The sequence below is a fragment of the Nymphalis io genome, chromosome 25, assembly GCF_905147045.1.
Source record: "Nymphalis io chromosome 25, ilAglIoxx1.1, whole genome shotgun sequence".
Lineage (NCBI taxonomy): Eukaryota > Metazoa > Arthropoda > Insecta > Lepidoptera > Nymphalidae > Nymphalis > Nymphalis io.
Window position 1 is genome coordinate 6,364,201 of NC_065912.1, and position 12,880 is coordinate 6,377,080.

The 12,880-nt window shown below is 32.5% G+C and overlaps 1 protein-coding gene across 1 annotated transcript; it reads left to right on the forward strand.

Moving 5' to 3' along the window:
- Positions 1–4,093: 4,093 nt before the first annotated feature.
- Positions 4,094–7,389, forward strand: LOC126778276 (uncharacterized). Its single transcript, XM_050501767.1, has 3 exons — positions 4,094–4,225; positions 4,490–4,745; positions 6,825–7,389. The coding sequence occupies exons 1-3, from the start codon at positions 4,094–4,096 to the stop codon at positions 7,145–7,147; spliced, it is 711 nt and encodes a 236-aa protein (XP_050357724.1). The 3' UTR covers positions 7,148–7,389.
- Positions 7,390–12,880: the final 5,491 nt, after the last annotated feature.

The window sequence follows — 12,880 nt, forward strand, 5'->3', positions numbered from 1 at the left end:
GCATGACTAAAGGCTCGTGCCACGGAAAACACATAAGCTTTCCAAGACAATGAGAGAGACTTTCCGAAAATGGAATCTCGTTTTTTTTTTTACTGACCTGGGATTCATCCTAGCTTAAAAGCCTATATACTATATACAACCCTGCAATATACCTAAAATTCCTAATAGCGAGTTTATAAATGTAGTTTTTTGTATGTTCGCATTAATATAACTCAAGAAGAATACACAAGTTTATGCAAAAGACAAGTTTAAACGAAATCCTATTTTGAATTTGAAAGTGTTTACTAAATATTTAATATATTGAAAATCTACAATATTATTTACCATCCATGCCTAATGGCATTATTAATCGCTACAAATTCGTCGAGACGACTGACATAATAAGCAGTTTCTCATGTAATCACTACATATCATACTGTATGTCTGTTTGAATGCGATAAACTCAAAAGCTACTGAACGGATTTTCATACGGTTTTCACTAATAGACAAAGTGATTCATGAGAAAGGTTTTGGTGTAAAATTGGCTATGGTTTTGTATAAATTAGCTGAAATACAACGATGATTGTTCAAGATATCAGAAAGCATAATGACTGGGATCTATACTGGGGTGTGCCGCGTAAACCAATAGTTATATCATGTGTTACAATATAAGCATTTTATTTTGATCCTTATTTGAGCCGTACAAAGGTAGTTTCATTAAAAAAACCTACTGCTTTAAAATGTATGTAAATTTATGACACGATAAATATATAAGTATTAAGCGATTATGTTTTTGTTATAAAATGTTAATCTATAATAGATTTGTTCGAGGAACAATTTTACTTATTTATAATGGTTACGTTACGTCTCTGATTCTTTTCCTCACCAAAATAAACCTTAGTTAAATCGTAACCGGGGGACAAGTTTAGTAATTTACTACAGTTACCATATGTTCTCGAATCTATTCGAATCTAACTTCAACTGAACCGCAACACGACCGTTGTATTAGTAGAATAGGAAAACGATTAAACGGCAACGATTACGCTTCGATTCGACGATGGAAATAAATATTAGTCAGACATATCATAAGCAAAGCAAAGCTTAAAATTATATTTATATTCCTATTAATATTATAAATGCGAAAGTAAGTTTGTTTGTTTTTTTGTGCTTTCATGCCTTAACTACTTATGTAATTTTGCATAAAAGTTGTAAGGAGTACGAAAAAGACATAGGGTACCTAATAGGTCATCCCTGTCTCCCTCCCGAAGCTGCGGGAGGAAATAATTATATAAAAAGTTTGTATATAGTGTATAGTTATACAGTTGCTCCCGAGATCTAGGACTCAAAATCCAAATCGAGCCATTAATAGTAATTTTGATTTTTTTCGTCAAATTTTCAGTTGCAACCTGTCTGGTATATTCGCTTTAATAATAAAATTCGTCATTTTTTTAATTTTTTTTTTAATACATTTAAATCTTATGTTAACATATTATTAGATAAGGCTCATTACGCAATACAAGACAAATAGATGATAAAAAAAGCTTGGAGTTCTTATTCGTTGATTTACATATAGTACGTGTAAATGAAATTGCATATAATTCATTTGAGAAAATAAAAATTACTAATAAGTCTACGCGTGCTGACTCTCGATGTGCCTAACTGTGACATCAATTCCATGGCGCACAAAGAAATTTGGCAACTCCTTTCTTTGTCGCACTTCCAAAAAATGGAATTCCTTATCAGCTCACGTGTTTCCCTCCTCTTACAACCCGGGTTCCTTCAAACGAGGCGTGAAGAGGCATCTTGCGGGCCGGCAAGGCGGGGGCGGCTAGTGCAGAACATTCTTCTCGACTGTACTGCCCGTCGTCGCGTTTGGAATCTACTGCCACTTACCATCAGGTGGAGTAGAGTCATTTGCCCTCCCGGCAAATATAAAAAAAATAATAATAATATTATTGCTGGTTAATTTCAATTCATACGCATTTCGAACCGTTGGTTAGTAGTTTCAAATTTAATCTTGTAACATGACGATTCAAAATTGCTTATAATTCCTTATAAAATGCTTCTTGAATAAGAAATATGTTGACTTTGACTTTGAGTGAAGTTCATCACTTGCTAGCAGGTTACCTGACCTTACCAGAAGTTCGTTTGCCTTCTAATATTAAATTAAAAAAGTTTTTAAGGACCGTGACTGTTAAGTTTTAATTGTTTCTCTTTTAACATATCATAATAATAAATAATATCACAGTCACAGTAAATGCTTCACACTATGTTTGAATTAATTGATTTAATTTTTTATCTGTTGGTGTTCTATTTTAAATATTTATATACATATTTATATTTTAATGAATATGGGATCATTATGTTCGAGCTGAGGAAGCCCAATTGTTACAGAACATGAATCTTAATAAAAGATTATCGGTTCAAGCTCGGACAGGCACAACTAAATTTTAGTTTTTATAATTCATTCCGTGTTGGGTGGTGAAGGAAAACATCGTGAGGAAACCTGCATTTGTTGGATGAAAACCAATCAGCGCGGCAGAATGAGCTCATAACCTACTTCTCATACGGAGAAGAGGCCTTACCCCAGCAGTGGGATTTAAGATTACTTTTAATTTTTCATATTAGCCAATTGTAATGAGACATTATTTTAGTATAATAAACTGAAATTAATAGATATAATAATTATTATATTGTGTCATAGTTATATACTTATTTATATATACTTTACAATGTTTTATTAAATACTATGAGTAATGTTTGTCTGAGAATACATGCAAAGAAAACACGTTTTTAATAATAATAACAAATACATTAATGGACAAAATTCAAAGAGCATTGGGGCTATAGTAACAGCTCCACAGCTGGGCTAAGGCCTCCTCTCATTTTTTGGGAAGAGGGTTTGGAGCTTATTCCACCACGCTGCTCCAATGCGGGTTGGTGGAATTCACATGTGGTATAAATTCAGTGTAATTAGACACATGCAGATTTCCCCACGATGTTTTCCCTCACCGTCAAGCACGAGATGAATTATAAACACAAATTAAGCACATGAAAATTCAGTGGTGCTTGCCTTCGCTTTAACCCGCGATCATCGGTTAAGACTCACGCATTTTAATCACTGGGCCATCTCAGCTTTTTATTGGCATTGGGCCTGATGTAACACAAGTCATTTCTACTTAATCTTTTTATGTATAAATTACTCAGATTCGAAAAATATAATATACTGTACGACTGTAAAGGGAAAGTCAAATGTAATGCTATAATATTTTACTAACATTTAGCATGACATAGTTTTAACATACATAAGAAAATATAAGATTTCACAGAAATATCGTGTTGAATAATAATATTTATAAGACATTTTAGGATCATATCAAGTTATTTAAGCTAATGCCAGGCCGGAGGTACATCTTCATTATCATCATCAAATCGAAGAATATATTACGATTTGCAAAGTTTGGCCTCATCCATACATACATATATATATATATATATGTATGGACTTACAATGCCAATGTCGATGGGCGTTGGTGACCACTTACCACCAGGTGGTCCATATGCTCGTCCGCCTATATATTCTATAAATAAAAAGAGACTAAAAATTGTTGGCTATAAAAATAAATAGACACAAGTGTTACATGTTTCTGAGGAAAATATTATAATTTGATTTCTAATCTTTTATCACACACATGACAACTGACTTATTATTATCGCTTTAAGAATTACATCGTTAGTTGAATATAAAAAAAGTAGTGCTTATCTGTTATAACTAGCAAGAACCTTCAAATAAGAAGATACATAGAAATCAATTCGCATTTCCTTAATATATTGATTTTTTGATTATGAAAAGAAAAAGATTTAAAGATTAAAAAAAATATAGTTTTGATGTAATTTTTTTTAAGTTATACTGTTAATATATATTAATAAAATAATAATATATTTAACTAACTTTCGTTAAAAAATGCATACGAAATGTTAGTAACGCACATTACGAACGCGTCCCTAGTACGCGACCCGCAAACAATTCGGTCCGACTTAAGTGGGGAGGTGCGGATAAAAACGCTATGGGCACACCTGGGGTACACACAACACGTACCACCACCGAAGGACAATGAAGTTACTCGTGCTGTTAGTCAGTGTGGTAGTGGTCGCTGCGAAGCCGACGGTAGATGAAGAAGACGTAGGTTCTGTGCTCGGCGTTGTCAAAGGATGCGCCGAACAGGACGTCGCCTTGTGCCTCAAGGTGTGTTGTGAAGTGCTTTTAAAGTTTAATTCGAAGTGTTCATTTTAAAGTTTCCGTTTATTTAAAATATCGTGTCATTTTTATGAGGATATTATGTTACAGTAGCTTATTAACTCAGTGTTGTCTTTTAATGAACAATAAGGAATTTTAATATTATATAATATAAATATTCAAAACAATACGATTCAATGACCACAAGCTGATTTATATGTTTCAATAAGCAAACGTATGATGATATAAATCAAATTCTAAATACATTTACAGGAAAGAGCGCTTAAATACGCCGAAAATTTAGCAACATCCCGAGAAATCAATATCGCTGATGGTATCACACTGATCGGCACTGGATCTTCCCGTGGTGCCAGATCCTACGAACCCTTGCCCGAAGAGCCGAGAGCCAGAGAAAACCAAGTGGAATCCAGACTCGTCGATGCAGCTGCGGAGTTCCTTGAAAACCATGTAATCCAACTGCGCGTGCCAAAAAGTACCGTCGATGATGTGAAGAGATCGCTTGAAGAAGGTCAGTAATTCTCGTTCGCTCAATCTTCAAATGTTTATCCAATATATTTAACTTTGGTAACAATATCCCAAAAATAAAATTAATTATACGTGACATAATAAATTAAAGGTGTTATAGTATACATCTAGGTTGTAAAAACAGCTTGAATGCTATTTAAAAAAAAAAACAAATCAAATTAATTACAATAAAAATTATATTCGTTAAAAGTACTTCTAAATATACAAAAAAAAACAAATAACTAACTTTTAGCAACTTAATTGCAGACGTCGATACTGTTTTTAGTATCGACGTCTGCAATTAAGCTCGTTAAAATGTTCAGAAATATCATAAAGTTTATATTTATTGTTAAGTTCAATGAAAGACCATTTAATAAATTCTTAACTAAACAAATATATTCAAATTGGAAAGTACGATTTGCAGTTAGCAGAAACTAGCGAATTCCGATGATAAATGTTGTTTATCCAACAACTAATAAATTATACTAGATAATTATCATTTTGTTAATCTTTATGCTTTCACGCATTGCTGATAAGCTTTGTGAAAATATATTATTATAATTATATTATTTTCACTTTCAACTTTAGTTGCTAATTAAATTAATTAGATTTTTTTTTTTAAATTATAATATTACCGCTCTCTTCGTTATTAGTAATCGTTATTTTAATCAAATTTAAAGAAATCAACAGTATTCAGCAATTTTATTTGGAATTCATACAATATTTCAATGTAACGTAAACTTCATTAGCGGTAAAAATAGTTAAGACATTACATAATCAATTCATTTAAATTATAAACGAAATTTTTATGTGTGACGTAATGCCCAATTCGACATAAATCCTGAGCTAATGGTTAACTTTAAATATAAAGCGTGAAACCAAAAGAAAATATAATGACACGATTTATCTAATTATTGAGTCAGTGTACCAGACATTGGAACAGGTTCCAATATAAAAATACTGCAAAAGAAAATAAATAACGACAAGCGCTTACATATCAATTCCTGTGACTGTAGTTTCACCAAAAATAAGTACGTTAGAAATTACTGGACGCATAATTAAAGGCTTGTGCTTAATTCGAAAATGACTTCCTCTCGAGTTATTCAAGATTTTTATGATGTAATATAATCGTACGATATAATTTCTACCAATCATTACGCTCACGCCGAAACGCAATTAAAAAAATGACCACTGACAGAGCAAGTACATATGATAATATAAAAATAGAAAGTCATTCGTCATGGGAAACGAGACGTTAATAATACGAATAAAAAAAACGTAACTAAATTAGTAGAAATGTTACTATTTAGAACGATATTACTATACGATTTTAGAAATCGCACATCCTGATAATGAAAAAGTTGTAAAACTAAATGAGGAGGAAGAAAAAGATCGTAGTAAAGGAACACGACAGACGGGAGTTTCTCCGCCATTAACAAGGTCGTATCTTGGAAAGCGGGCGTTTAAATTCCAGTTTTTGCTACATCCAAGTTACTAGGAATGTAAGGAACTTGTTTTAGATTTCTGTTAACAGCAACAAAATCGCTTAGTAAAAGTCGCGCTCCAGGCGGATTCTTGATCGAAATATGGAAGTGGGCTTGAAGCTTTCGAATTGTATCAAGTTGATGCACTTTCTAGATAAATGAGGTTGTTATGCAAACTAAACGTAACATCGTGAATTTCAATGAAAGCGATACTTGTTTATATTTCAGTGTGGTCTTCATTTTGAATTCGAATCAGATTTCGGACAATTGAATTACACTTAATGTTTATTGATGAATGGTTGTAAGTAAAATGTACTTCAAGAAATAGTGGTTTCTACGAATTAAGAATGCAAATATCGCGTATTACGGACTTTGAGTAAAATAAGCCTCTTCATTTGTAAGCAGCGTTGTAACGCTAATGGTCTATGTAATAGCTTTTACATTGTCTAGTGGTTAGAAAAATAAGAGCTTTAAAATTTAAACCACAACAAGTGTCCCTATTACTTATAAATATTATTTTTTTTGTCGATATTATTTTTATTAGAAAACATTTTTAATTTCATAAATACAATTATTTTATTTTAATATTAAATTTGCAGGTCGTGGCAAAAAGAAGAAGCTGAAGCAACTGCTGCCAATCTTCGCTCTTCTCCAACTCAAGATCCAGTCCATGATCCCTCTATTCCTCGGTATCATCGCCTTTGCCGCTGTTAAGGGTCTTCTCCTCGCTAAAGCAGCTCTCCTTGCTTCCGCTCTACTCCTCCTTAAGAAACTCCTCTCAAAACATGATCATCATGAGAGCTACGAAGTGGTAGCTCACCCACACCATGACGAACATTACAGCCACGGTGGTGGTCACGGTGGTGGATGGGGACGATCCCAAGACGCCCAGAATTTAGCGTACAGCGCTTACTCCACCTAAACCTAGGATAGATAAATCTCATACGAGTTAGTCTTACGCGGACCTCAATTGTTGAAAATTAATTTATTGTTATTTAATAATTTATTTTAAATTATTTAAACGTTTTTTTTATTATTAAATATCTTGCAAATGCTTGGCTATGGTCTATGCGTCACCAGTATTGTATTCTTATGTACCTGTTGTTTTATATTGTATAGTACAAAGATTATGTTGATAAGTGTTCAATAGCTTTAATTTACTTTTTTTTTATTTTAACTCATATAAGTCACAAATTTTGTCAAGTTCTTCTATCATCGTTCTCTATGCTATAGCTTTTGTAAATACGCTTCATAGTATGAAATTATTTAAGTATAATATTGTTATTCACATTTCCTTTACTATTATGTATATCTTTGCTTGATATTTATGTATCTTCTTGTATATTTGTGACAGTATATATATTTACATTTTATGTTAAAGGTGATGCCCTTCTATAAATCATTTACTTTTCGATTTCATAAATGATTAGCACGACATTTTATATCATCGAATATATGAAAGTCATTTTAATTTATTCATATTTTATTCTAAACTAACATTCACGAGTCATTTATCGTTATAGCATCAGCATTAATAAAAATATTTAATATCGTTCAATCGTTTTTAATTTCGACTTTCCCAGCAATTTTGTCACATTTTTAAGTTAATTGATTTAAGTAACTTGGTGCGATGAAAATAAAATATCTAAGTAAAATTTTAGTGAAATATTTTTTTTTATTAGCGCCGGGATGGCAAATGACTCTACTCCACCTGATGGTAAGTGGTAGTAGAGTCCAAGCGTATATATAATGTTTAAATAAAATCAACTCCATCTCGTGTACATTACGCATACTGCTTGAGTTTTAATTTATTTATTAAAATTTTAAACATGTACTGGAATCTAAACTATACATAAATATTTTATTACATTACTATTTGTAAAATAAAATGAAATTAAAAAATTATAAAACTTGTAACATAACTGTTCATATTTAATTAAATGAAAGCCACAAGATGCTAATGTCATGCAAATGCGATGGCGAAAAGTTTTTCACTAAGCAAATTAATTGACTTATTTTAATAACAAAATACTTATTATAGACAGCCGATTATTCTACCGCCACACAACTATTCCTTGTATCGCTGTATTACGGTGTAGGACAGCGTAAATACAGGGACTTAATCTATACTAATATTATTTTACGACGGGGGCGACCCCGAGGCTCGTAACCTGACTGGCTTATAATGCTAGTCAGGAGGAACCCTCTCTCTCTCACACTAATATTATAAATGCGAATTTAACAGAGACAGCGGTCTGCTACTTTTGAATCATTGAATCGAATTTGACGAAATTTGTTATGAAGCAAGGACATATGCTATTTTTTATATCTAAAACCTGTCCCACCTCGCTTTTATTAACACGGAGGCGAAAACTAGCATATTATATCCTATGGATGATATAATTTACATTTCATAAAATATGTATCTCTTGACAATTTCACTCACAGATAACCTAATTTTCTCGTCTGCTTTCTATTAATGCTGAATAAAAATATGTGTCTTGTGCTGTTTCGATGTTACATAGCAATTAATCCATTATAATCATGCCATTACCTTAAACTTTTTCCCTCGATAAGTAATGTGTAACAAAGATAGTTAAAAGAAATTAAAGCTCATTGAACATGTATACTTAATTATAGGTTGAATTAATTAGTCTTACTCGAGCTAGGGTTGCCATTCATTATATTTATGAAGATATTGTTCATTTTATAATTTTGTGTAACAAAAAAAGCTTTAGAAAACAGACGACCTATTAGGCCAAATGATAGTACTGATAGAAGTAACCATTTACATAATCAGTGAGTATTTAATCGTTTGATCTAATCCTAAGATACGACCTTACTAACCGGAACACATCAATAGAATAATTTACGAGTTTGTTGTGCCCATTTATGACTGCTTCGTTCGTGTAGTGACTATTTCATAAGATTGCAGATTCCGGCTTAGTTTCGAACCCCGGGTTTGCTGTCATGAAATTCTCAGAAGCATTTCAAAGCTTAGAAGTTAGTAGATGTTATCAATTGTGCCCCAGAAGAAATCACGTAAAGCCATTGGTCCTGTGCCTGAACTTTTCGTCGTGTTTTATTTGCCGTCCCATCGAATTATTATAGCTATTAAATATAGCACCTTGAACACTTATGCTTTGATCAAAAACAACAAAAAATCGAAGGATATTATCATTTTGAAAGTCAAAAATATAAGTCGTATAAAGTACAAAGTCATAGGACATATATATTAAATGGCTTTTCTCTCGAGATTTCTATAAAGATTTATGCAAGTATCAATGAAAGCATTTATTACACGCTTGCCAATAAACTAATGTTCTCGGGTCACCAGAATTTACTTTCGATTTCTGACGGTAGCCCTACTTACAAGCGCACCACTTACACAAACACAATGGCTCGTAAGTTGATCATCACACGCGTCCATTACCATCTTGTATTGTGTGAAAATGGATTTTTATTTACATTTTCTATGTAGATTTCTAAGATAAAGAATCGTTTACTCACGTATTGTCCAATCGTTCTAGAATTAACACAACTCATCAATTATCAACTAAATATGCCGATATGTTTTGTAGTTTTAAATCTAGGAAAGCACCGCTGAATTTTCATGTGCTGAGAAAACCTACCTGTGTCGAAAGTAAATCTGACACCAACCCGCATTGGAGTTGCCAATACGCCGCCGCTTTCTACAAGCCATAACATCTTAGTTACCAAGGTTGGTGGCACATTGATAACGTAACGCAAGTTAATATTTACTTACATCGCCAATATCTTTGGGTTGTGGTGACCAGTTACCATCAGGTGGCCAATTTGCCTATCCACCGACTAAAAAAAGTCACAATTCAACCTTATACTTATATATACTTTCGCTGCTGAATGTTTATCTAATGAAGTTGTATCGAGTAATTTAATAGATTTTTATGAATTATGTAATGATTTTAAATATTTTCTTATGAATACACATTAAAATATTTGAATATAGATAGGGAGATATATTTTTTTACTAATAGATGAGCAATGAAGGAAACATTGAGAGAAAGCCATGCATGCATCAAATAAAAGTCTGCCACAGTATCCGCCAGCATTGCAGCAGCGTGGTGGTACCTACAAAACCTTAGAATTAATGCAGCAGTGGGGCAATTACCTTTAATGAATAAATGCTAAACTATTTACAACGCCATCTATTACAAATATGTAAATAATATTTGTTTACGTTGGTGTTGCGAAAAATGAATGAACCGCACGGAATCAAGGTAAGGTTGTAAATGACACGCTTTACGATCGTTTAATGAACTTGCTTGTTTCACTGTTTTTCGACTTTTGTTGATATTATTTTAATCTCTATTTTATGCTTGAATGAATATATTAATCACTATGAATATTGAAATTATGTGTTTAATAATTATGTAATTATGATTCTTTTTTATTATACTTAAACTTTTGTTTGATGTTTGTTCAATAAATTGGGATAAATTGTTAGTGATAATTAGATTTACAGTTTTGGACAGCGCCATCTATGACTTTTACCTGTTACTATTTGTTAGAACGATGCTCGCTTGATTATAAATGCTCAAGTTGCGTGCAGTTGTTGTCTAAAGTTCAAAGTTTCGCCTTCAACCACCTTCGTCTGCTGGCGTTAGTGAGTCATTTATTGTAATTTACATACGAAATATATATAAATAAAATAAAACCTACATTTAAATAAATACCTAATTTAAATTTGAATCATATTGTTATTATGTACAATTTGTTGATAGCTAGGCACTTAAATAATTTCGGTATGTAATAGATAATAAAAACGACTGTAATACGTAATAAATAAAACATCTTACAACCTGAATGATACAATCTTCACAATGTCTGTATAAAATGAACAAAGAGAGAAAAATATTTTGTTATATTTTTTTCTCATTTTTCAAACGAATTCGTCTGTTTCTTGGTCAAGGTTACAACCGCAGCGCTGCGTTTTTTAACGTCTTAGTTTTATTGTGGCAGTCAATAGATGGAGTAACTGTCTCATTGCTTTATTTTGTCGTGCCGGTTGCTGAGCTCAGTGGTCCTTTTTTTGTACATTACTTCTTTCATTTATTTACGCTATGGTTAAGTAATAACAGTTTTATTTTGTCTATACAAAGAACTGACTAGTTATTTATCTAATAGTAAAACTATAAAGTAAGATCAATTGGTAATTTTTTAGCTGTTTATAGCGTTTTTTTTTCAATATATGTATGTATATTTAAGCGAAATACCACTTAATAACTTGAAACTTAGCATAAATACTCCTCTGACAACGTAGACTCAAACTAAGACAGATTTTTTAGAAAAAAATTCAAGGGGAAGAAGGGGTAACTTTGTATGAATTTTAACTATACGAAATAGGAACAGGTAGCTATTTTTTAAATATTTCAGTCGTTTTAAATTTTGATTATACACACCTTTTTCATTTACAATTTTGGTTAGGCTTACGTTTATGTTTATAAATCTGACACAGCCGACTGGTTGAAATAGCCTATTAAAGGTACAGCTAGCCCATTTATTAAGCATCTCCATTCATCATTCATCACTAGCATCACTCCCAGCACCACTATTATCCCGCGAGGGTTCTAACGTTAACTAGTAAAGCCTTATAATCTGACTCGAAAAATGAGTAGCAACTGAGATAAATGTGCTCAAAAATACGAACTCTCCAAATTTATATTATTATCAATCAATCAATCAATCAATCAACAGCCAATCGTTGTCCACTGCTGAACATAGGCCTCTCCCAAGGTGCGCCATAGCTCCCTGTCCTCCGCCTTCCGCATCCAGTTTGGAGTTGTATTATATTATTATACTATAGATTAATATCTACTTAATAAAATTTTAAGATGACTGACTGACATACCACGCACAGCCTAAACCGTCTTAGCAGGATCAAATTTTGCACAAGAATAATATTTGTGACGTAGGTGAGCATTAAGAATGGATTTTTCGAAATCAATCCACTAATGGGGGATGAACGCTTTTTCATGAAGTAGGATTTTTTTATACTTAATACCTGCTCCTCTCCCCCTAACACGCGAGCGAAGCCGCAGGCGAATACTAGTTATTTATAAATTTTCATATTATAAACGGTCGCAAGATCAAAACGGACGTAAGTCGCCAATAGTAACCAGGTCGAAGGTTTTAATGGAATGTAAGCGAAATCGCTTGTTGCTAATATATATTTATTTGATATACTTTGTTGAACACTATTTATCGCGCTTAAGGCAATGATTTCTCTAGATAACTGGCAACATAAGAGATAACAAACGTCGCCCTTTCCGACCTTCTTTATTTATAATACCTAACTTGGTGCCAACGACTTTGTGCAAGTCCGTCTGAGTAGGTACCACTCACTCATCACGTAGTATACCGTTAAACAGCGGTACTTAGTATTAGTGCTATGCTTTGGGTAAATGAGCTAGTACAATTACAAGTACAAGGGACATGGCTCGGGACGATATAAGGAATGGTTAATATTTCCTACAGTTCAAATATCTATGGGCGGCGGTGTCAAAACGACATATTATGACCCATTTGCCAATTCGCATACCATTTATAATTCTAAAAAATCAATATATTATGAGATCTTATGAGATGTTATGTCATTAGATATTATATTAATTTA